At 41.4% G+C, this 27456-nt stretch overlaps 1 protein-coding gene across 1 annotated transcript in view; it reads right to left on the bottom strand.

Moving 5' to 3' along the window:
* Positions 1-4123: 4123 nt before the first annotated feature.
* The window catches only part of pgs1 (phosphatidylglycerophosphate synthase 1), a 36098-nt gene continuing 12765 nt past the window's right edge, over positions 4124-27456 (bottom strand). Inside the window, exons 7-10 of the mRNA XM_066704492.1 lie at positions 21095-21598; positions 12349-12497; positions 10145-10302; positions 4124-5149 (exon numbers count right to left, since the gene is read on the bottom strand). Of these exons, the coding sequence (XP_066560589.1) occupies positions 10183-10302; positions 12349-12497; positions 21095-21598 (773 nt within the window). The 3' untranslated portion in view covers positions 4124-5149; positions 10145-10182. The remainder of the gene's footprint in view (positions 5150-10144; positions 10303-12348; positions 12498-21094; positions 21599-27456) is intronic.

Genomic DNA, 27456 nt, shown 5'->3' with positions numbered 1-27456 from the left:
GCAGTTCCTCCCAACAATAGAAATCTGCCCCCTGTAGCTGGCCAGCTGAAATGGGCCCAGGAGCTCAGAAGACAGGATCCAGAGCCCTATGAGGAGCTTGAGGACAATTCATCATCCGTAAGTAACTCACCTGTGAACAAGATATGAATTGCTACAGTTTGAGAGTGATCTGAATTGAATGTGATGATATTCATTTTCTGTAAGATCATATAATGCGCTTCCATTCATAAACAAGTATTGAGAGTTGATTGTGTTCAGTGGTCTTAATTGAGTTGTTTGAGTGAAATATAAGTGTTCATGGTTCTTAGCTGCATGGAGACAGGAGAAGCCAAGCTGGTTTTCCACAAGTATAAGGAGACGCTTAACCTGCTGCAGAAGTACTGTGTAAATGTGTACCAAGGATGGACCATTGGTGTGGAAGCAGATTGCCAGGTCAACTTATAGCAGCCCCTGATCCTGCTAAACTCGAAGAGGAACTTACTGAGCGTGAACTTGAATCAACAGGTTTGTATGTATGCATGTATGTATGTATGTATGTATGTATTTATTTATTGTGCTTCATGATCTTGAATGCAGACTGTTTAGGATGAACAATAAACTCCAAAAACAGAATTGCAGAAATTGCTTGTTTCTTGTAGCTGGTGGCAGTTCTGAAAAATACTTGACTATTCAGGGCCAGGAAAATATCCCTACACAGTGCTGGGGATGTATTTGGAAAAAAATTTACTTTCCAGAAGTATGTTGGCAATCCGGACCTGATTGTATCCTGGTACAAGGTTTGCCAGTGTACAGCTGTCATGATCAAAAGCACAAAATGATTTGTGTCCATATGCCTCACCCAGCCACATTATTTCATATTCAATTGTTTAATTATTATATATTTTTGTCTGTTATTCTTTTGCTCAACATAAACAATTTTTTTAAAATGTTATCCAGTTTAATATTTTTGTAACTACAGTGCATCCGGAAAGTATTCACAGCGCTTCACTTTTTCCACATTTTGTTTTGTTACAGCCTTATTCCAAAATTGATTAAATTCATTATTTTCCTCAAAATTCTGCAAACAATACCCCATAATGACAACGTAAAGAAGTTTGTTTGAAATCTTTGCAAATGTATTAAAAAAAACAAAAAAAGCACATGTACATAAGTATTCACAGCCTTTGCTCAGTACTTTGTTGAAGCACCTTTGACACCAATTACAGCCTCAAGTCTTTTTGAGTATGATGCTACAAGCTTGGCACACCTATTTTTGGGCAGTTTCTCCCATTCTTCTTTGCAGGACCTCTCAAGCTCCATCAGGTTGGATGGGGAGCGTCGGTGCACAACCATTTTCAGATCTCTCCAGAGATGTTCAATCGGGTTCAAGTCTGGGCTCTGGCTGGGCCACTCAAGGACATTCACAGAGTTGCCTTTCCAAATCATGTCCAATCAACTGAATTTACCACAGGTGGACTCCAATCAAGTTGTAGAAACATCTCAAGGATGATCAGTGGAAACAGGATGCACCTGAGCTCAATTTTGAGTGTCATGGCAAAGGCTGTGAATACTTATACATGTGCTTTTTTTGTTTTTTATTTTTAATAAATTTGCAAAGATTTCAAACAAACTTCTTTACGTTGTCATTATGGGGTATTGTTTGTAGCATTTTGAGGAAAATAATGAATTTAATCCATTTTGGAATAAGGCTGTAACATAACAAAATGTGGAAAAAGTGAAGCGCTGTGAATACTTTCCAGATGCACTGTAAATAGTTCTGGTATTTAACCCTTTCCTCATTTGAAGTCTATTATTTTTTCATATTATTGTATTGTACAGTTCTACCAGTTGAATTCCCTCTGATTGAGAATGAACGTAAAGGTATAGTTGACAAATTAGAGCAAGCAGAAACTTCTCTGGGCTGGAATAGTGATGGTAAGTTTTAATACTCATTAACTCAGTCGCAACTTCATATGTAATCAGTCCATGTCAGTGCTACTTCTGTAATATTCTCACTGCTAGAGTGGTCTGACAGCTGTCTACATAGCAATACAATATTAGTAGTTTGGAGTATTTACCCACAGTTTTCATCATTCAGTAAGTTGCTTATATCACATTGCATAAAACATTTTCAATACACCAGTTCTGTATTTATTATGTATATTGTAAAGAAAAGTGTTTTTCTCCACAGATTTCTTAGCAGCAACTGTTCCAAATGTTTTCGATATAAAGGTTTTGATGAGAGATGTGTATGAACAGGCCCCACATCAGCGCATTCACACTTGGGGAAAATGCAAATTTGCTTCCACTACTATTAAAGAAAAAGGTTTTATTTTATATAATTTCCTATTTATAAGCATCCAAGTTGATATTCATTCAGCATGGTGAGGATGTCTGTGGCTCTTTGTGTTGAAGCAAGCATGCTTATTTAATAGGGCAATGCTGCCTACAGAGAGCCCTTACACCCCAACATGGAGATCAGGTTTCTGATCATCACCTCTGAGAAGCTCTTCCACACTGTGGGGAGTTGGAGGCAGCAGGAGGGGCCAGGGTGTCGCGTGAGGAGAAGGTAATGCAATATGTACTCACTCTCACTGGAGAAACACCCTTTTCACTTCAAAGAACAAGACAATGGTAGCTATTGGAATTGAAGTACAGTATGGAATGTATTTAATGCAGGAAACAGGAACTGAGATAGAATCAAATGAAATGAAAGAACAAGCTCGCCCTAATAACGGCCATATTATTCTCGCTCAGGATTCTCATGTGGTGCTGGGCAGTGATTGGCTGTAGTGGAATTTCTGTGTCATCCTTTACAATAGGCAGTATAAACAGAGATAATGTGAGCTGATGAGCCATGTTCTAAACTCTGCTAAGATAACCATTGTTTGTTTTTGTTTTTCAGGTGAAAGGAATGCTGGACGATATTCGAGAGAGCCTGCCAGATTAATTTAATATGATTTGAGATTGTGTCCAAAGCAGAAAAAAGGGCTGCATTCATGATTGTTGCCATTCGAGAGTCTGAGAGAATGAACTTCCTGACCAAAGAAATCAGGAGGTCTTTCAATGAGTTCAATATGGGCTTAAGGGTGAGAACATTGTGTACAATCTGGAAGACAAGGTTTCATGTTGTGTGTTTGTTTGTATGTTGGCTCTTACTATTTAATTGGGACAAACAAAGGCAGTGCCAAAATTATTTTTAAAACATCAGCTTTACAGTGAATATTTCTAATACCCAATTCTATCTTAACAGGGGGGAGCTAACAATCACTTCAGGTATGGAGGACCTTTTCTTTGACAGCATGCCGGAGTCCTGGACAGAGTTGCCTACCATTTGCTCCAAGGCCTGGGATACTAGTGTACAGATCCGTTACTGAGAATCCAGGTAAGCCTTGTGCCACTGAAAAACACATCCAACTGCTATGGAACATTGTGGGATGGTATCATCTTTCAATGTCATTAATACTGCTTCCTGTACCAGTACCCTGAAAAAAGACAAAGGTCACACTTGCCCAGTTATTCTTTATGCCATCATTGAAAAACCTTCCTTCATCAAGGGAGTCAAAAGTCGTCAGTTCAAAACCGTGAGCTGCCATGGCTACTACTTCACCTTGTTTTTCACAGTAGTTCTTTCATCTTTATTTACCAATTCGAGTTTGAGAGTCACAACATTTTTGCTGATGTTTTTAGGACTTAAGAATGTCTAGTCTTCTGTAAGTCATTCACAGTGCAATATAAGCAATCCTTCTGTCCTTACAATGGAGAATTAATATTTATATATTAAAAAAAACAAAAAACTGTATATGTTATACCCATCAATACCAGAATTAAATGCAATCTGGAGAAGCAATTACAATGTTTAACAATGGCTAGATATATTTAGAAGTGTAAAGCATGTACCAAGAACTAGAGTGAAACCACACCTTGAACATTGTGTTCAGTTTTGATGTTATCACAATAAATGATTCTGAGTCTGTAGAGAGAGAGATGTAAAAATCACAACAAAAACCACCACTACACAAAACCACACTTCCTGCTAAGTTTTTTTTTTTTTTTTTTTGTAATTCAGCTTTTTAGACTGGTCTGGAATTATTTACTAGTGAATAGTTATTTTGTTGTTGTTAATAAACATTTGAAATAAGAAGCACACAACATTTTAGTAATTTGTTAATTTAATTACATATTAATGAAGAAATATAGTATTTATAAATATTAAAAAACAAATACAGAATTGAAACTGAAAAATGCATTCTTTACACTTCTCTTTAAACACAAATGGCTTTGAGGTGTTGTTGTATGTTGTGTAGTAAAGGCCTCTCTCTGCCTCGTATCACCAGACTTTTCACGTATCTGTTCAGGTTCAGATCCATATGTCAGAAGTGTTTATGGCGATACTCAGCTCGGGCTTTAAGAACCACAGTAGGATCATGTCTCAGCTGATCACATATAGCACACACAAATAAGGCTATTTCACATTGTTTTCATAACCTCTGACGTAGGCATTCTTTTATACAAACAATATCACTCCAGGGTTACTATCTGCACTTGTAAGAATAAAAAAAAGCTTGACGCTGAGAAATGAAGGTATTTTAGTTCTTCCTGTAGGAGACCTCAGCTGAAAGCATGGTTTATAGCATGGGGCAGTACCTTGTTGGATGTATTATGAGGCAGAGCTGAAATTGTTGTTGCAGACTTAATACAGTTTAAAAATGAAAAATGTGACATAGCACTAATAATTCACAGCAATGTCAACTGATATGGAACTAAGGCAGCCAAAGAGTCCTGCATGAACTTAATGAAAAAAGCCATGTTATTGTACCTGTCAGACAGTTTAGGATTCTCTTACAGTAACTGAAATGCAAACCACAGTAATAACCACACCACTGGGAACGACTGCATAAATTACTTTTAAAATATAATGTACCTCTGGTGAAGATGCAAATTATTTCTTCTTACGGGTGACGCTGGAGGCGTGGACGTGCCTTACAGGGGCCGCTGGGACACGCAGACAGGGGTGATTGCAGATGCCAGGTTGAAAGAGTTAACCCCATCCATGCCAGTGATGTTCATTAAAGCAATTCCAGTGGACAGGCAAGAGAGCAAGAACACCTGTGAATGCCCAGTGTACAAAGCCTGCCTCTGGGGACCCACCTTCATCTGGACATTCAACCTAAAGACAAAAGAGAAACCAGCCAAGGGGGTCCTAGCGTCAGTCTCCCCACCGCAAGTGTGCGACAACGAGGAAAAGCAAAATACAAAATCGAACACACAAATCAAATTTAAAGTTCAACGTAGTGTTAGAGATTATTTTCCATATTCATCGGGGGTTAATTTATTAAACATCAAACTTGGTGGGGTTGCCTTTTCACTTCAAATAATAAAGTGTTTAACATCATTTGAAACAGAGTGTCACACTTACTGCTATTAAAACCAAGCCCATGGCTATGCCTGCGATCACAATGACAATATTCTAGATTTACTGGTAATGGATTGTGAGAAGTGGTAGAACAATACATGTAAAAATAACTAGTCAACACTGTGAACAGATGTTTTTATTCTAGAAGAATAGGATCCAAGCTGACAGTGTACATTAGTATTCTCTAATCTAGTTAGCAGTAATGCTCCCAACATTTCCCAGAAGAAATTATGTAATGCCCTCCCTCTTTTTCTGCTCATGTTAAAAACTACTAATTGTTTGTGATCAGCTCAAACACGCTTTCACAAATACTCATGTTAAAGGATTAGAAAGTATCCTTGTCTTTCAAAAGCTTTTTCTACCTCAATTGACAAATCGTAATTCATTCTCAATCTTATGGGAACTCCAACAGACGTGAATTACTGTAGGTCCAATTCAATAATGTTTGAATTGAACAGTACTTAATTTGTTCTCCTGTTCTTGTTCATGTCAGAGTCAATCTGCTGGTAAGTGAAGTTATAGATAACACCAGAAACTATTAATCATAGATCAGTCGATCGCTAAATGATCAAACGCTAGATTACCAAGTTAGTGTTTTGTCTTACAGTACAGGAGCTGTGTAAATGTACCCACATCCATATTAAGCTGACTTCAAGAGAAATGGCAGTCTGGCCTGAGTTCTATCTTTACATACACGTAAATTTATATAAAATTGAATCTCATTAAGTCGTTCTAATATATGTGTGTCCATTAAGAAACTAATGAATCTGATATTTTTAATACACCTGCTTTTATGGATGAGAACTTCAGCAGTTTGGTTACTTTCTTTTTCAAATAATTTGAATGAGAATGGAGTTCTGCTGACCTCTTTCATTTGAAACTAACAGTAGAAAAACTAAAGGCCAATTATGTTTCCTTTAGTGAAATCTTAGTGTGCCTATGATGTTTAACACTGACCTAGCCTGGAGCATTCAAAGGTAACGGGAGTTGAATTTCAGCTCAATGTCCACAAGGAGGCAGCCTTTCCCATTTAATTGAAGAGATTTGTCCTGCTGAAAAAACAAGCTTGCCTTTTATTGTAAAGGATAATACTAGATCTTTAACTGTGATTTGGCAAATAAACATCCAATAGAGTTTTTTATTTTATTTTTTAACTTCTGAGTGTCTATAGTGCTCGTGATGAGCATTGTGTTGGTGCCCAAGCAAACATGTCCCTATGAAACACTTAAGCCAATGTCAAATACCATTGGTAGTTTGTAGGGTTGGATACAAGATTCATAATTTTACAAATGATTATTGTAGGGGGAAAGATGCTCAGAAAGTGATTAAAGAACTCAACAATCAACACTCAGTTTACTCAACATAAGGTTTCACAATTGAGTTCAGAAATAAAATCAGTCTATAGTGCTGCCCTGAATGGTGCAAATTCCCTTCCCAGAAGCCCTTGAGAAACATTTGCCAAGATATTAACAAAACAAAATCCAGACAAAGGAAGTGAAATTGGAAGCCTTTTCTCTGCTGGTTTTAAAGTTAAGAATGCTTTTCAACATCTGAGTTACCTTCAACTACCGAAGGTTAGCATTGCATGCAGTAACTACATCATCAAGTATTAAATATTGTATTGCCCTCGACAAGGGTGTCTGCTAAGAAATAAATAAATAAATACTGCCTCAAAATGCTACAGCAATTCCTACTGTAGACCCCAATGCTCAATTATGCGCTTAAAATACAATGTATGCATGTATGCTAAAAGAGGACTTAAAAAGCTTGCAGTTTCACCATGGCACTGTATTAAATTTAAAAGATTTTTCAAACCACTGAAATTTAAAATTATTAAATGTAAATTGGGGGGGGATTAAATCCAACATCCACTTGTGAATGTGTGTGCATTGTTTACTATTTCTACTTACAAATGTTTTTTTTTTTCTCACAATAGTACTTCTAGGACTAAACAGGAAATTAATACAGGCTTGTAAAGCACTTTGAGTCCCTCTACCAATGTGTGACGGAAATCTGTGGCAATGTTCTGCATCGAGCTACAGGAGCTCTGTTGAGAAGCCACAACACAGTCAGTACCGCACTCGGTGTAACTCAGTTCCCAGCACGGGCGACTGGGGCTGCGGCTGCACTGCCCACTTGTGCGTCACTTAACAAAACCTCTGTTTACTATGAGAACACTTACAAAATCACTACAGTGAGCTTAAAAATGAAACTAGTGATGAAATGTGAGTGAGTTTCAGTGAAGTAATTCTAAGCTGTATTTCACAAGACAGGGACAAAAAGGTTTTCATCATGTTCGTAAAGAGGAGTTTCAGATCTCACTGCTCTTGCAATCAATTCAATCTACTATGGTGCATTTAAAATAAAAGCTCATCAGGCTTAGATCCTTACTGGTAACGTGCTGGGTGACTGCCAAGCCCCACAAATGCTACACTGGGTTTATGCTCTCATCTGAGTCAAAACATAACAAATCTCATCATGGAAACCAGAGTGTCCACACAGTCCTATTAAAATTTGTTCATTTATATCGTGTTGAAGGTGACAGTCTCAGCTCATTGCATTCCCTGGGCTGATGGGCAAATATTATCATTGTAGCAGCACTATATCCCTGGCATGCTACATGAACATCTGTCCGTAAATAAACCACTACCCAATACTTTACAATACATAAACATCAATGGCTCCCACTCCCTCTCTTAGTATCTCTAATGAAGTAACCCGAGGGCCGTCTTTGAAATTAAGGGCAATATCTGACAACAGCCACACACAAAAAAAAAAAAGTACAAGCCAAAAATGGCAATACCCACTGTTTAACATTAAATTGGATATTTCCTTTTAAATTGATAAGAGCAAAGGAAACCACAAAAAACAAGAACATCCCTATATTGAGAAGTCTTAATCAGAGACCTCTGTTCCACACAGCACTAATGAAAACCCCATGTAAGACGACAGCGCCCTGTATGAGTTGATTCTAAGTTTGTTACATAAGAAAGTCTACAAACGAGAGGAGGCCATTCGACCCACTGTTACAGGTTATAGCCAATATGTCAGCCGAGACGTGAATGCTGGCGACACCACAGGAACCCACATCTGACAACTGCAATTCTCACTCATCTTATTTAGGATATGTGTGCCCTCTATGTGGAAGATCTTAAAACCTGCAGTTTTCACATATACAAAAACATACCAAAACAAAAATAACTGTACAATACTGAAACCATGAAGTGAAATACGAATGTTCAAAAATATATATACGGACATTTCACTTCAACTTTCTAAAACTGTAATATCTTTCTACTTCTTTTTAGCTGTACAAAAGGATGGTGACAAATGAGAGGGAGCCATTCAGAGAACTGTCATCTATCTATTTATATTCATTTTACCTTTGTACAAAATAAAGGTTCAGATGTGATATTAATATATGACCCAAGAGCTCAACATCTATTCTGAAGATCTATTCAAATGAAAGTCCATCACTGTAGGAGGCACCACATGGTTATAAATCCCTACTGGGCCTGATCCTTTTCGTTTATTTGTATGTGTTTACCGTAAACACAACTCTTTACTATAAGTGGCTCTATTACTTTATTTTTAAAAGGGCCTCCTACGCTTTACAATAAAACCACAAGAAACTATATTTTTTTGTTTTTTGTCAGACATATCTGATAAATGGGGGGGGTGGTATGAAGTGTACGATGCTGACTGGCTCCCAGTCGTGTGAAAGGCCTGCTAGCATCAGTCTGTGGAAATACAGATCAGGGTGTAGTAATGGAGAGCAGTCGTAAGCCATTGCACAACAACCCTCCACAAAAAAAATACAGAAGGAAAACTTCTAATTAAACGTGTGCATCTTCACGGCGGCGTACAGTCCTCCAGAGAGAAGCTAGGAATTAATTTCTGTGGTGAATGTTCTGAAATATCTGAAACTACGGTATTCATTGAAATGGAAATCCACACCACTATGGTTTGTACATAGGAAATTGGTTGCTGTAAGCCCAATCTCTCAACTTGTCTGTGCTGTCTGGGCTGAGTAGGAGAGCCCCCACTCAGAATTTCACTGGAAGAGAAACTTAACTTCATAGTACAACCTGTTCCTGAAACGCAATGAACATGATTTATAGGTTATAGTTCCTGAATGCTCCAACTGTAAATCACGATCAGTTTCAGTTTGTTTTTGTTGCTGGAACTCTTCCAGATGAGGTATATTCTCACACTGACCATGAATGAACTCAATTTGCTCCTCGGTCACACAACCTGAGTGGAACATGGTGTTTGTGTGTGTTTAAAAAAAAAAAAAAAATTAATGCCACTGAGAGTCATGAGACAGGAGACACTCAGAGAAAGAGCCTTGAAAGAAAGTGTTGTAACTGAACCTTGATTTTTAAGACAGGATTTAATGGCGGGGGTGGATCTTAGATTAATTGTATTACTTGTTATAGTTTCCAGATGTTAGTGCAGCTATTTCAATGTATGTTCACAACACTTGACATTTTATTTTTTGTTTGTTTGATTTAGCCAGTGCTCAATATTGCAGTCACAACCAGAATAAGGGCAGATCTGGTCTGGCTTGGATTGAGTCCTGCACAGCCTCCTAATCTAACATTCATCACAGCGCCTGTCCTTTCCAATGTGTTTTTAAACGGTCCAGGTCATTGAGTCAAACAATCAATCAGACTGACAGAACAGGGAAAGTCCTTGGGTATTTGGTGACTTAAGATATGAGGTCCCTGTACTGTGCACAGTCCTCACCTGTTCCCTGTTACGCAGTGTAGTGTTGAGCTTCCCAGTTAGAAGAAGTTCTTGATGAGTGGAGTGACCAGTTTGACCCACAGCTTGACGTAGCGGTTGGGCTGCTGGAAGGTGGATGTGGAAACCTCAGTAGAGCAGTGGTACAGCATCTCCTGTTCCTGAGGGACGACAGCACATCACTGTTGACACAACACTGCAGCAGCAGCAGCCACAAAGCCACAGCAACAACACGCGGAGACGAGGCACTGTGGTCAGAGGGAGGTTTCGGTTAGTTTTCTAAACATGCACCGATATTTAAAAGCATCTCTTCAATGCTGAAACTATTTGTTCAGAATGAAGATGAATAACAGGTAAAGTGATACCCTCTGGTTTGGATTTTAACTGCAAATCAGTCACCCCAACAGAGTACAATATAAAAACAGATTATTTGGTAGTCAAAATAAAGACAAAGACATCCTCAAGCATACAATCACATTCATGTATGAATCTACTGAGACACATACATTCTGTAAGAGAGACATAAACAGACAGGAATACACACACGCCTGCATGCTCAGATGCCCCCCGTATCTCCAGGAGCCGTGGAGAGAGCACAGTCTTTCGGCCATGACTGCACCAACGGACACCGATTTCAAGCAGCGTTGCAGAAATGTGCTCCCAGTTTCTTTTATTCCCCCAAACGAAGCAGCTGCAGGCTTTGCCCCTGTACACGATCCTGCTCACCAGCCTGAGAGCCAATCCTTCACAAATAAATAGTGTGAATGCAAGCTTGGCAGGGTTTTGGCAGCAGACTCGACTATACACCGGCATAGCGCCACTTCTTACAATCAAGTCCAACGATGCACTTCGCCCCCCCCCTGCCTCAAAACGACCGATTCTGATACTGTGACAGTTTCTGTTTATGGCGTTATTGTTTTTAAAATACATTTAACAAACAACTCAAGGCTATAAAACATCACAGACAGTTCAGACAGGTATCGACAACCTTCAGGTACTTTCCACCGCCACAGCGAGAAGATTGCCAGCTTACTTGCTTGTGGCTTTGTCTACGAGTAATGAAACATACAGCAGCTTTGTATTATACAAATTAAGAAACAAAGTAAAAATGCTTAGGAGTCTGAGGGTGAGTTCAACTTCCTCCTGCTTCAGTTTTAGGCCCAGGTGTTCTGCTCTCCAGTGGGAAGCAGAGGTAATGACATGTCAGGTTAGGTAATGGCCCGGGGCAATGACCGGAGAGGAGAAACAGCCCTACCCTGCCTTGCCAACACCACCACCACCACAGCTGCACAGTCTTACCACAGCTTCCTGGAAGGCAACAGGAAACAATATACCTATATCACTGCCAGTAGCTCTATCTGACCAACACCTGCCTGCAGGAACCTTTACTGTATGGTCTCATCAATCCATTTGTGCAAAATGCACGGTCAGCACCTGGAATCAGATTTCTTCCAGCTCTGAATCCTCTGACAGACAGTTGAAGGGTTAAGAAGAGGAATTTGCTGGCACAGTGTCTCTAGGCACACCGTGCTTCAGATGGCAAGGGTTGTGCTATACTAGCTCAGAGAGAACAGCATGCCGTCATTTAGCTTTGCTGCAATTTGTTCGAAGCAGGCGCACGCTTGATTAAAGTTCACTGTGGTTAACTGATGAGCAGAGAGGAAAAGAGAAAAAAGAAAAAAGAAAATGTAAACTCCAGCTAAGACAGAGTCCTGGAAAGTATGTCAGCTTTAAACAGATTCATGTGAGATCAGTCAGACAGCAGTTAGTTCAGACCCATTTCCCAGAAACACTTGGCATATTTTATGCGAGAACACACAGTTAAGTCTCAATTATACCTCTGAAGGACCCCAACTGTGCCCAAACCTACCCCTGCCGGGGGGGTGTCACACAGGGAAAGGAGTGGCTGAGGTGATTATGTTTCTTTGGTCATTGGAACACCCTGCATACTGAGAGGCCCAGTTTACCCCATCTGAGATCACAGCACCTCTACCGAGTCCTCCAGGGCGGTGGGATCAGGGAGAGCGCTCGTCTTAATTCGCTCACATGTGGGTTGTATCAGTGAGGTGAGGACAACGACTGGAGGTGAGATTCCAAACTGGAGAAACTAAATAAATACTGGAACAAATGAAAAACACGGCCACGCTCACGCATGCACACATACAAGCATGCACAGGCCTATCTGAGGATATCCCGTGCATTCCTACCTGCTGTAGCTGGGACTGTAGCTCCTGGTTTTCTGTTACTATGGCAATCTGAGCCTCCAGATCCCGGTGAACAGAGCGGTAGCCAAAATTGGGTGAGCCAATGAGAGTTAGACAGGGCCGATCACTCCCCCGCAGATAGTACCACAGGCCTACAAAGGGACGGATGGACAGACAGACAGGACACAACACAACATTGAGGAATGAATCATCAGGGAAATGCAAGGAGATAAACATGTAACAGACCTGCTTATCTCTGATCTGTCATCTCAGATAACCTTAAAAAGCAGCAGCACTCAAACAAACAGCTGTGTGTGACTGGAGACATGTCCCATGGCTGCTCGAGAGGAATGCACTGTGGTGCTCGGCAGTGCTTGTATTCCTGCGTGAGAAGGCTGGCCATTTAGTCAGTGGAATAGGCATATTTTAAAAGGAGCAGCCTCTATGTTTTGGCTACTTCAGCAGAGGAAGAAACACGACAAACAGAGAGTACCGAACAGTGAGTGACAGGACACACATCAGAGGTAGTGACATGGTTTTGAAATTCTCAGGTAAAGCATTTACAATAGCTTCTAATCTTATTACATCATAATGATGCAACTCATGGCTGGTTCTTCAAACATTTACGGCATTTGAGTTTTATTTAATAAATATGTGATCTGTGGCAGTCCCAAAACATACTGTTAATCTTCATTGATCACAGAATAGAATGATATTCTTCTGTAATTCACAAAATGAGTCCCAAATGGTTACTAAAGCACAGTTAGACCGAGATCAGCAGCCTTTTCCTATAATTCATTTTAAAAAAGGAAACCCTTGAATGTTTTTATTTTTTCTTCTTCTTCAAAGGTCACTTCAGTGATATGTGGTGTTACGGAAATGAGACGTGTGCAAGTCTTCTTCTATGAAACATTGGGGGGGGGGAAAAAAAAAAAAAAAAAAAAAACACAGATAAAAAGATACTCTGATGAAGTGAAGAAGATAGTGTGCTAATTGAAGTTTGCAGTCTGCAGAACAGTCGAGCAATTTCCACAATAGGCAAGCAGAGTTTCCATAGACCACCCACGCCCTACCCGTGTCATGCCACCAAGCACACAGAGGCACTCACTCTGACTGACATGCACCTCCCTGACTACACAAACACAAGAAACACACTGTGGATCATCCACACACAGCACAGAATAAAAATGGTTAAAGGGGCAAACCCATCAGGAGGAATCGGAGTCTTGTTTTGTAGTCATCTGCCATCTGCTTCATCACTCTAAATCTTTATTTTACTCAAATCTGGCTTAGCTCTGAAGGTTATCCTGACAATACACACAAGTTCAGATTTACCAGTGAGAGCTTGGTGACATTTACAGGCTGGCGGTGTGTCAGCAGTTTTTACTCACTTGGCCCCAAAAGAATTTACACAGCGAGGAGTTCCCTGACAAAAATTACCACAACTCTGACTGCCCAGAACCACAAATAGGTACCTCGTCGATGCCAGGAGCAAAAAAGAAAACAAACCACACCCATTTTCTATTGAAAGAAACAAGAAGTTAAAATGTAAGAGTCAGTTACGATAACAATGAACTAAGAAAATGATACAGGTAAGTGTTAATGTATTATGACTTATGACTTCCATTCTTTAGGTTACTGTAAAAGAACGTAACTGCAGGCACTGCTTATCGTGATGCTTGTGAAGTCACCCAACAGGAAAGCCATGAGGAATGCAGTCCGGTATCGGTAAGAGTCCTCACTTAGCATCACCTTTGGGTTACTGTGAGCTCTCTTGACAAGCGCAGGAGGAAGAGAATTGCATTATATAATTGTCACTTAAAGAAGGTGTGATCACACGCCAACCTATACGTTTATGAATGGATGCCTGAGCAAAACGATTGGCAATGTGCCTATGCGATTATGCATTAGTCTGTGCAAAGTACAGTCCAGTGTGTGTTTACTGCTGCGTATATGACATAAATCAGTGTCTATTGGCATTGGGGTAGTTCCCCTCCTCAGCAAACATTGACCCTTGGGATACATGAACATGTGTACTGTGAAGGGGCGGGGGCAATCCCTGGAGATTATTAGGAAGTCCCCAGAGTTGAAAAAGCACAGGATCCCTGCAGTATAGAGATCAGCTGTTCTGTACAGTATCACTGTCCTTGCCAGGCAGACACCCACTGTCTGTCAGAGCCAGCACAAGACAAACACACAGACTTGCACAAAGCCGCTCTCATGCTTTTCCAGGTACTCTGACTCAGCGACCTTTTTATTGTTGTTCTTCCCCCTAAATGCATGATTTCCACATATGCTCTCGGTCCAGCCTAGAACTACTTATATCCAAGAAAGATCCCTGGGAAAAACATGCGGCTTCCTCTTTCAATTAGACAGCCACTGGCTTCCTCTTTAGAGTAACAACGAGTCAAGGAGATGGGGTAGGAAACAAGAAGTGGAAGTTCAGAGGAATCAAGAACCGCTCGGGAAGGTGACATTTAAATGCCCACAGGAAAGTACAGTCAAAGTGCGACACAATGGGGATTATTGCATTGTTGGGATGTTCAGAGTTCCACATTGTGAATGGTTAGACATTATTGTTGGGCTTTTTTCTGAATTTCTGTAGAATTCTCACTTACAATTCTGCTCAAATACACAGGTGACAAAATGATTGCAGGTTTCTATGCAAATGCATTTCAGGGTGATCTGAAGAGAAAGGAGGTGTAACAATAGTCCCATGACTTGCAGGGTTGTATAACAGAATATTGCACTCGCAATAAATAAATAAAAAGATACGTTGCGTTTACAGAAATCTGCGCTGCACAAAGGCAATCTTAAATGTTATGATGTTGTTTATGATGCTGTGCAGCACTCTGTGAGCAGGAGGAAGATGACAAAAAATAAGTCTGTCCTGTTGTGATTAACTGAGGTCAGCAATGGACACATTTGTTGAACACGCGGGAAAGAAGCATTTTGCTTACCATTATCTCCTGTATCAAATGCAAAAATGGCTACACTCCCAACACAATTTAAAAACATCATAAAATCAACAAAAAAAACAAACAAAAAAAAACCTTGGATTTGTTGAGTACATTTGTGCACAAAAAAAATGTCATGGTAGTTTGATACCACTGCATTATTTTTTTTCTTTAAATAAATCAGTGCCAAAGTATATTAATCTAATACCAGTTTAAGTTATTTTACAAAATGTCAAAGCAGTAGATATTTTAGTAAATATACATTGAGAAAAACGAAGGTACACTGGTAATGGTTGAGTGCAAGTGCGAACAAAAAAAAAACAATATCGAAGGGTTAATAATGTAGCCAAATAAACAAACTTCTGCTTATTGTATTTTAATGGCAGGGCAATGGGGGAATCTGTGGGACTTTCATATCTGTGGGATATCATAATCTGTGAGCAAAAATGGAATGAGGGACAAAAAGAACCTGTGTATAACCTCGCTTCATTCAACTTTATATCAGCAGCAGAAGTCCCATTAGCAGACTGAAGCTCACATCCTCTCCAGACCACAGCGGGATATGGGGGGAGGTTAGCAGTGGATGCAGGTGGTGGGGGGGTGGATGAAGGGGTTCCATCTGTCCATAGTGTTTTTATTATTTTGAATTGTGGATTGCAGTTTCCCTTGTTGGCATGTTTACTTAACTTAATTACAACAAAAAATACATATATTGTTTGCTGTTTAGGCCCTGTATAAACTTTTACATCCCTAATTTATCATAGGCACCCTTGGCACTCAGCAATGTAAACAAACCAGACTTTGGGACAAAAAAGGTTTGCCATTCCTGCTGAGGGTTATATGAATATTTTATCATTTAAAATTATTCTCTAAACATGTACTAGATCTCAAAGCTCGCACCACGTCCAGGCTGGCTAACACAATTACAGTAATGAGCAGTGACTGGAACAATCAGACGGGCATTTAAGACAATCATATACAAAAGAACTGGCCTCCCAGGTCTGGTCAGGTCAGGTCAGGTCAGGTCAGTGAGTGAAACGAATGGGGTGTTATTTTCTACAATTTACACATTACAAACCACAAAACATGAGATAGTTTTGTATTTCCCATGTTCAAGTGTGCTTAATTAACAACAGAGTTGATTTATGTATCAACTGTAACCCCCTGAGAGGGACTCCTTAGTGAAGATGCCAAGTATTCGAAATCTGTTGTTTGGGAGGCACCAATGCCTAATAGGCAGTGTTTTCCTTACTTGTATTTATACTTAAGATTGGAGCTTTGGAGTTTCTACAACAAATTCAAAATAACAACACTTCAAAACAAACAGGAAACAACCCCAGTGTTGGTTAAGGAATAGTTTAATCTTTACAGCCGTTTCCTGTTTCACTAAAAATAATGATTTTCCCCAGTGCGACAGGAAGAGACGCAGGACTGGAATGAAGAGTCTAACCAATTAGTCTAAATCTAACCAATAAAAACAGGAAAAACTGAAAAAATATTGTGTAGAAAAAAAGCCTTGCATTTCTATATCAAGAAAGATCCATTCCAAAAACGTCAGCATGCCACTGAAGACCTCAGGTGACATCAAAATAAAATGTCTCCCCAAAGGAACCACTGGTGTCATTAAAAGCACTGTGACCAAGAACAAAATAAATTAATAAAATATCTATTGTGAACATCTGACAGCCCATTTGTGCACATCATCATCAGAAGAGGTTAAAACAAATAACTCTGTAACATTCCCCCCCCCTACACACACACACACACACAACCCACAACAATGAGGAGAGCTAAGAAAAGAAAAGCCACAGATAATTTCTGACAAAACCCTCCAACATCTAATCTGGCTCCAGCGCTCAGTGCTTTAATGAAATAAAGGCCGAGTTCCTGGCACTGGCGATGATCAGCCGCAAGGGGAGAGAGGGAGAGAGAGAGAGAGAGAGAGAGAGAGAGAGAGAGAGAGAGAGAGAGAGAGAGAGAGAGGGGGTGGCTGACCGGTTGCTTCCAGGAATTGTTTGCATGCCACGGGGCTCCCTCTCCGCTGATCTGCAGTAAACTCTAAGGCTTCCCTCTGCTTCCCCTCCCCTCAGTATCTGTCTATCTTTCCCTCTGTCAGTTCTCCTTTGACAAACCCCCCCCACCCCTCCCCTACTGAGCCCCATTCCAGGAAAAGGACCCGCTGGCGCCATGGTTACCACCACACACAGCAGCGGGAGCACATTCTGCAGGGAGGGCAGGCGCGGGGGGGGAACCTCTTCTGAGAAGAGAGAGGCAAACACGCGAGGGTCGCGCATGTAGAGGCAGCGAGGTTCATATGGACAGCTGCCCGGAGTTTAAAACCACACTACACAAGTTATTATGATAATAAACTACCAGAACGACTCAATGCTTACATTTTTAAAAACCTAGCGAAGCAATAACTGCAAATAATGAAGATGAAACTGCATTGTTCAAGTGACGTATAACTAAGCTTTACAAATCTGATCGAAATCTCGGGATTCACTTTGCACTGCATTAAACCTATCTAAACTAAAAGACAGGACTTAAATGCCACAGATAGACTGTAAAAAAAATCTGTAAACATGTGTCTGACGAACAATTATATGCAGAATTGTAAAAGTCATATTGATAAAAGAGGGATGGCCAGGCACATTGGGATAGACAGTCACTAGCTGTCTTAGTTTTCCATTGCAGAGACCCCCCCACCCCCCCACTCTCCAGTCATATCGATGAAGGCACCATGGTCTGTCAGCTCCTGTCCTCTCTGGCGTCTCTGTTCTCCACTCAGATTAACCTGACGGGGCTCCAGGTTAGCATCAAATACCTTTAATGGCAATTGATTGTTCCCGGCTCCTACAAATGTATTTTTCACTCTGTTCCCACTCTGATCAAAGCGCCCAGTGTTTACTAGAAATAGCAGAGCTGCGGGTCCTTATTAAATAAACACAAAGACTTCTTTGCCCGTGCAGTTCTCCACAAGAACATTAAATCTAATTCCAGTGATGTCGTTTTTCAGATCACAGTTAATTTCCAGGGAGGGTTTTTTGTCAAATTAAACGAAGATTCCCTGTATCCAGCCCTCTGAATAATAATAATAACAATAATAATGCAATTTCTTTTTTTATATATATAATAAAAGGCAAAATTGGTAATTTAATTCAAATTGAAGCAAATGGGATTAAAAAGGGTGTGAATTACTGGTAACTGTCAGAGACCGTTGAGACGCTCATCCACAATTTTCCATAACGGGAACAGCTGACGGTACTTGGAATTTAAGCTACACACGTCATAATTTTTTCTTTCTTTCAATACCTCCTCTATGCAGCTTCATTGGAGTGATACCTCAATACAGTATGCAGGGTAGTTAAATATTTCTCTGAGCATCCTCACGCTACTGTGCTTTATCAAATTAAGTTTTTATGTCTGATAAATAATCTTGAAGCCCATTAAAATTACACCTGGTCAGCACAAAAACAGCCCTCAGTATTCACCCACACTAGGTTGGCAGTATACTTTACAGGGGACGATTGAGGACTGGATCCAAGGTAGATGCATTTCTTACAAAATGTTATACTGAGAGGGACAATACATTATGCATCCACATATATGGGATGTGTCACACAAATAAAATCATAAAAGGATAACAGCCTACACATACAGACATGCTCAAATTTGTTGGTACCCTTACAGCTAATTGAAATAATGCTTCATTCCTCCTGAAAAGTGATGAAATTAAAAGCTATTGCATCATGTATACTTGCATGCCTTTGGTATGAAGCTGTGAAAAGAGATGAATTATTGCTCATTCTACAAAGATATTCTAAAATGGCCATGCATGGTAAAGGTAAAGGCTACAAGACCATCTCTAAGCAGCTTGATGTTCCTGTGACAACAGTTGCAAATATTATTAAGAAATTCAAGGTCCATGGAACTGTAGCCAACCTCCCTGGACACGGCCGCAAGAGGAAAATCGAACCCAGATTGAACAGAAGGATAGTGCGAATGGCAGAAAAACCAAGGATAAGTGCCAAAAGATGCAAGCTGAACATCAGTTTCTGATCGCACCATCCGTCACTTTTTGAGTGAAAGTGGCCTCCATGGAAGAAGACCCAGGAGGACTCCAGTTTTGATAGAAAAACATAAAAAAGCCAGACTGGATATTGACAAGCCACAATCCTTCTGGAAGAATGTCCTTTGGGCAGATGAGTCAAAACTTGGCAAGTCACATCAGCTCTATGTTCACAGATGAAAAAATGAAGCTTTCAAAGAAAAGAACACCATACCTACAGTGAAACATGGAGGAGGCTTGGTTATGTTTTGGGTCTGCTTTGCTGCACCTGGCACAGGGTGCCTTGAATCTGTGCAGGGCACAATGAAATCAAGACTATCAAGGCACTCTGGAGCGATAGGTACTGTCCAGTGTCAGAAAGCTGTCTCAGTCGCAGGTCATGGGTCCTCCAACAGGATAATGACACAAAACATACAGCTAAAAGCACCCAAGAATGGATAAGAACAAAACATTGGACTGTTCTGAAGTGCCCTTCTATGAGTCCTGATCTGAATCCTATCAAACATCTATGGAAAGAGCTGAAACTTGCTATTGGGAGAAGGCACCCATCAAACCTGAGACACCTGGAGCAGTTTGCTCAGGAAGAGTGGGCCAAACTACCTGTTAACAGGTGCAGAAGTCTCACTGACAGCTACAGAAAACGTTTGATTGCTGTGACTGGCTCTAAAGGTTGTGCAACAAAATATTAGTTTGAGGGTCCCATCATTTTTGTCCATGCCATTTTCATTTGTTTTATTATTTACAATATTATGTTGAAAAACAAAATCAAAAGCAAAGTGATTTCTACTAAATATGGAATAAACAATGGTGGATGCCAATTACTGGATTTATACCTGATCTGGATAAAAAGACACTGCCTTCATACACACTAGGAATCATCTTTGATTTTCCATTTGACTAGGAAATGGCTGAGCATGAGCAGCAATCCTACAGAAGCCATACCATGTCAATTCAAGGATAGGCAGTGACAGAGCATTCGTGTGTAAGTTCAAAGGTCGTGTGAAGGGCATCATCTCATGCAGTTTGGGTGCAAGAACTGCAAAGCGAAGATCAGCTTTACAACTTTGATCTGATTTTTACGACGCAAATAACTCATTTTCCATAAACACATATTTTGGTTATTTCATTGAGTAATGGTTTAGCTGCTTCAGGTTGCTGTCCCCAGACTTGTACTGTCCACTGGCCAGTTCCTGTAAACAGGTTATGAGGACTGGGAAGATTTGAGGAAACAAATTTTCTGTCAAGCCAGTTGTTTTCCCAGAATCCTGTTTAGATGGGAAGACAGCTGACCTTTCTTATTGTAATTCCAATGGCAGAGTGGAAGTGCTTATTCCACGCACAGCTAGAACAAAGAGTCTCCCGAGAGAAACACGGCACTAATGGTAAAACCAGTTGTTTAGAGGGACTGGGACAGTGAAGCCACAGGTGGACAAGTCTCTTTTCTGAGAACTCATTAAGTGGAATATCCAAACTGGCAGGAACTGGTCAGGGAAGAGGCCGTGCTTATGAGAAAAGGGGACGTGCTGAGGGACTTTGGGGCACTTAGTGGTTTAGGAATTACAACTGAGGAATCACAAGATTTCCAGTTAAGTGGAGGGACTGGGATGCAGAGCACTCGAATGTGTGGAGCTGACAGAAGACAAGAGGGCCTAGTTGAGGAGAAAACATGGTGTGGTGCAGTGCGGTGTGGTGCGCTGTGGTGGGGGTCGATGTTTTTACTGACCTTTGGCGTGGAAGGTCCAGTTGCTGCGGTGGTACTCATGCAGTCGGATGCGCTGTTGCTGGCCCAGGTGGCAAACCTTGTTGTAGAATTGGCGGGCAATGTGAATGTAAGCGGCCGGGATGGCACCCGCTACCCCCTTGGCACCGAAGAAGCCGTTGACTTCAGGCGAGGCCAGCAGGATGTGGTAGTCGGTGGAGGTGCCCAGGACCAGGTCCATGTAGGCCCGCGTCAGGTTGAAATAACCAGAGGTGAGGTAGATCCGAGAATCACCTCCCGCCTCCGTCAACAGTCTTTTGGTCACTGCTTCATCCAGCTGGATTCCCAGGGGTTTCATCTGCACTAGAGGGAAAACCCATGTGTCCCCTTGGGCTGGCCCTGAGTCCTCAGCATCAGAGTCTGTCGTCGGCATCATCTCAGAGCCCTTTAGACACTGTTGGGCACGCGCCACGTTCACCACCTCCATGATCCTTTGCTGAGCAGAGGCGGAGAACTGGGCCCGATCATCTAGAGAACAAATGCGAGGGATCATTGTCTTTGCTGACCACCGTTTCACAGGAGACTGTTTCTATTGCAGATTGGAAAGTTGAAAGACATTTAAGGCCGGGCAATTGCATGATACTGAAGATGAGTGTTAAAATGTGTGGCCAGATTAAATCTAAACGGTCGCTGCACTCTAGAGCATGAAAAGTCACTTTAAATAAACAAAGCCGCAAATAATTAGAGTCGAATTGCAGTCGGGTGCATGAGAAATAGTCGCGATTATTAAATAATAGCATGGCACTATAGTAGGGAAAAAGCAAAGTCATTGCTGAACTGCACCAGGACACACTGTCACCCTACATGACATCTGACTCCCTACGCAGGATAGCACAGCCCTGGAGAGAAGAGCCGGGGCAAAAAGGGAAAGAAGCCGTTAGGAATTCAAACAAACAAGGGAGACGCCCTGCTGAACAAGACATGCCCTGAACTGTGGGAGGACAAATACAAAACAACCCAGCCGAGGAAAAAACAAATACAACTAACAAAAAAAAGTACAAAGCAAAGCAAACAAAGAGCAGAGACATATGACTGCTTTGTTTAGTAACACTGCATGAGTACTGGTGGGAAAGAAGTCGCAATGGAAAGTTTACCAGCAATGATTACATTGTGAGTACATTGTACAATGTACAGTACATTGTTCAAGATTATCGTTCGCTGATTACTTTCTTCCTCTCTTACAAAGCCATTTACACCCAACAGCTCCAAACCTGACCCCAAACACCACCGGTCCTTCCCCCTCTCTAGAGAGTTTGTTAAAGTTGCCTTTGGCACTAGAGTTTAAAGAAAATAAGAACGTTAAATAAATTCTACAGTTACTTGCATGTCAGCATCAAATAAAAGGACAAACTAAAATTCAGGACAGTGGGAGACCAGTCTGTGTTTAGCACCCCAACCTCGCCACCGTTGGTGCACCACCAGATCATCCTGCCAGGCGGACCCCAGGGGCTGGTTCCCAGACCAGGACAACTATATTTGGGAGGTCAGACTGCTGCCCCCTCTGCCCCCCGCCACAGAGGGAGAAACGGAGATACAGTAAAGCCAGCAGTGCTGTGCTGCTTCCTGGCACTCTGGCGGATCGGGTTTCCACAGCCCTCTTGTGCCAGCGTGCACAGAGCTGTCGGCGGAGTTTACGGTCAGGCTCACAGCGGCTCCCGGTGTCAAATTGAATCACTGGCGGACTTCCTCTGCCCAGACTCTCTGCCCTGCATTACCAGCTATCCTTGTGAATTGAACAAAGCACATGAATGAAAGATCAACGTGTTACGGTTACTGTAAAACACAAAACTGATTAAAAATTAAACGGGGTATTCGGTGCCAGCTTGTATTTGTCTCATTGAGATCATGGCGAGGAGTATCCTGTGGGTCTCACTCGGCTCGGGGACTGAAATGGCTCCGATTATTTACCAACATCAATATGACATCATAGGGTTATTTCTGGGATGAGTCAACCGCAGCGTATTGGGATCCTCATTGTGTCATGTGTGATCCTATTTTTAATCACCGCAATGGGCATTGATACTAGCAAAGGGGAAAAAAACGATTTTATCAAAGTCATTCTGCATTCTTCAGGCAACTTCATATTTTCTAAACACCTCCAGCCATGATTTGAAGTACAACGCTTGGCATGGGCAAACCGTTCTCTTAATTACAGTTTATCTTAATTTTTAGGGAATGTGTTGCAAGGGAGTAGTACATTACCTACTTCTGGCAAGAATACTACAGCTTAAGGAATGTATTTGTTAGTGTCTGTTTTTAATGTTGAATATAGTGGGATACTTCAAAATAACGTGCAAGGTAATACAGTTTTCCAAACTCAAAAGCATTTACCAATTTTATATTTATTTGCTCTATGAAACTACATTTCATATATATATAATATATATATATATATATATATATAATATATATACATATACATATATATATATATATATATATATATATATATATATATATATACACATATACATATATATATATATATATATATATATATATATATATATATATATATATATACACATATACATATATATATATATATATATATATATATATATATATATACACTCACCTAAAGGATTATTAGGAACACCACACTAATACTGTGTTTGACCCCCTTTCGCCTTCAGAACTGCCTTAATTCTACGTGGCATTGATTCAACAAGGTGCTGAAAGCATTCTTTAGAAATGTTGGCCCATATTGATAGGATAGCATCTTGCAGTTGATGGAGATTTGTGGGATGCACATCCAGGGCACGAAGCTCCCGTTCCACCACATCCCAAAGATGCTCTATTGGGTTGAGATCTGGTGACTGTGGGGGCCAGTTTAGTACAGAGAACTCATTGTCATGTTCAAGAAACCAATTTGAAATGATTCCACCTTTGTGACATGGTGCATTATCCTGCTGGAAGTAGCCATCAGAGGATGGGTACATGGTGGTCATAAAGGGATGGACATGGTCAGAAACAATGCTCAGGTAGGCCGTGGCATTTAAACGATGCCCAATTGGCACTAAGGGGCCTAAAGTGTGCCAAGAAAACATCCCCCACACCATTACACCACCACCACCAGCCTGCACAGTGGTAACAAGGCATGATGGATCCATGTTCTTATTCTGTTTACGCCAAATTCTGACTCTACCATCTGAATGTCTCAACAGAAATCGAGACTCATCAGACCAGGCAACATTTTTCCAGTCTTCATCTGTCCAATTTTGGTGAGCTTGTGCAAATTGTAGCCTCTTTTTCCTATTTGTAGTGGAGATGAGTGGTACCCGGTGGGGTCTTCTGCTGTTGTAGCCCATCCGCCTCAAGGTTGTACGTGTTGTGGCTTCACAAATGCTTTGCTGCATACCTCGGTTGTAACGAGTGGTTATTTCAGTCAAAGTTGCTCTTCTATCAGCTTGAATCAGTCGGCCCATTTTCCTCTGACCTCTAGCATCAACAAGGCATTTTCGCCCACAGGACTGCCGCATACTGGATGTTTTTCCCTTTTCACACCATTCTTTGTAAACCCTAGAAATGGTTGTGCGTGAAAATCCCAGTAACTGAGCAGATTGTGAAATACTCGTACCGGCCCGTCTGGCACCAACAACCATGCCACGCTCAAAATTGCTTAAATCACCTTTCTTTCCCATTCAGACATTCAGTTTGGAGTTCAGGAAATTGTCTTGACCAGGACCACACCCCTAAATGCATTGAAGCAACTGCCATGTGATTGGTTGGTTAGATAATTGCATTAATGAGAAATTGAACAGGTGTTCCTAATAATCCTTTAGGTGAGTGTATATACATACACATACACACCGATCAGCCATAACATTATGACCACCTGCCTAATATTGTGTTGGTCCCCATTTGCCGCCAAAACAGCCCTGACCGTCGAGGCATGGACTCCACTAGACCTCTGAAGGTGTGCTGTGGTATCTGGCACCAAGAGTTAGCAGCAGATCCTTTAAGTCCTGTAAGTTGCGAGGTGGGGCCTCCATGGATTGGACTTGTTTGTCCAGCACATCCCACAGATGCTCGATCAGATTGAGATCTGGGAATCTGGGGAATTTGGAAGCCAAGTCAACACCTTGAACTCGTGATTCATCAGACCAGGCCACCTTCTTCCATTGCTCCGTGGTCCAGTTCTGATGCTCACGTGCCCATTGTAGGCGCTTTCGGCAGTGGTCAGGGGTCAGCATGGGCACCCTGACTGGTTGCGGCTACGCAGCCCCATACGCAACAAACTGCGCTGCACTGTGTGTTCTGACACCTTTCTATCAGAACCAGCATTCACTTTATCAGCAATTTGAGGTACAGTAGATCGTCTGTTGGATCGGACCACACGGGCCAGCCTTCGCTCCCCACGTGCATCAATGAGCCTTGGCCGCCCATGACCTTGTCGCCGGTTCACCGCTTTTCCTTCCTTGGACCACTTTTGATAGGTACTGACCACTGCAGACCGGGAACACCCCACAAGAGCTGCAGTTTTGGAGATGCTCTGACCGTCGTCTAGCCATCACAATTTGGCCCTTGTCAAAGTCACTCAGATCCTTACACTTGCCCATTTGTCCTGCTTCTAACACATCAACTTTGAGGACAAAATGTTCACTTGCTGCCTAATATATCCCACCCACTGACAGGTGCCATGATAACGAGATCATCAGTGTTATTCACTTCACCTGTCAGTGGTCATAATGTTATGGCTGATCGGTGTGTGTGTGTGTATACATATATATATATATACACTCACCTAAAGGATTATTAGGAACACCATACTAATACTGTGTTTGACCCCCTTTCGCCTTCAGAACTGCCTTAATTCTACGTGGCATTGATTCAACAAGGTGCTGAAAGCATTCTTTAGAAATGTTGGCCCATATTGATAGGATAGCATCTTGCAGTTGATGGAGATTTGTGGGATGCACATCCAGGGCACGAAGCTCCCGTTCCACCACATCCCAAAGATGCTCTATTGGGTTGAGATCTGGTGACTGTGGGGGCCAGTTTAGTACAGTGAGCTCATTGTCATGTTCAAGAAACCAATTTGAAATGATTCGACCTTTGTGACATGGTGCATTATCCTGCTGGAAGTAGCCATCAGAGGATGGGTACATGGTGGTCATAAAGGGATGGACATGGTCAGAAACAATGCTCAGGTAGGCCGTGGCATTTAAACGATGCCCAGTTGGCACTAAGGGGCCTAAAGTGTGCCAAGAAAACATCCCCCACACCATTACACCACCACCACCAGCCTGCACAGTGGTAACAAGGCATGATGGATCCATGTTCTCATTCTGTTTACGCCAAATTCTGACTCTACCATCTGAATGTCTCAACAGAAATCGAGACTCATCAGACCAGGCAACATTTTTCCAGTCTTCAACTGTCCAATTTTGGTGAGCTTGTGCAAATTGTAGCCTCTTTTTCCTATTTGTAGTGGAGATGAGTGGTACCCGGTGGGGTCTTCTGCTGTTGTAGCCCATCCGCCTCAAGGTTGTACGTGTTGTGGCTTCACAAATGCTTTGCTGCATACCTCGGTTGTAACGAGTGGTTATTTCAGTCAAAGTTGCTCTTCTATCAGCTTGAATCAGTCGGCCCATTCTCCTCTGACCTCTAGCATCAACAAGGCATTTTCGCCCACAGGACTGCCGCATACTGGATGTTTTTCCCTTTTCACACCATTCTTTGTAAACCCTAGAAATGGTTGTGCGTGAAAATCCCAGTAACTGAGCAGATTGTGAACTACTCAGACCGGCCTGTCTGGCACCAACAACCATGCCACGCTCAAAATTGCTTAAATCACCTTTCTTTCCCATTCAGACATTCAGTTTGGAGTTCAGGAGATTGTCTTGACCAGGACCACACCCCTAAATGCATTGAAGCAACTGCCATGTGATTGGTTGGTTAGATAATTGCATTAATGAGAAATTGAACAGGTGTTCCTAATAATCCTTTAGGTGAGTGTATATATATATATATCACACACACACACACACACACTCACACTCACCAAAAAAATAAACTTCCCTTTTTCAGGACACTGTATTTTAAAGATAATTTTGTAAAAATCAAAATAACTTTACAGATCTTTACACTAACAGCTTACAGACGGTAGGCAATTAAGGTCACAGTTATAAAAACTTATGGCACTAAAGAGACCTTTCTACTGACTCTGAAAAACACCAAAAGAAAGATGCCCAGGGTCCCTGCTCATCTGCGTGAACATGCCTTAGGCAATAAATTGCAATGTCTGTACTGTGAGACGCCTAAGACAGTGCTACAGGGAGACAGGAAGTACAGCTGATCGTCCTCGCAGTGACAGACCACAT

The sequence above is a fragment of the Amia ocellicauda genome, chromosome 5 (genome assembly GCF_036373705.1).
Source record: "Amia ocellicauda isolate fAmiCal2 chromosome 5, fAmiCal2.hap1, whole genome shotgun sequence".
Lineage (NCBI taxonomy): Eukaryota > Metazoa > Chordata > Actinopteri > Amiiformes > Amiidae > Amia > Amia ocellicauda.
This window is presented reverse-complemented; position numbering and strand designations above follow the sequence as displayed.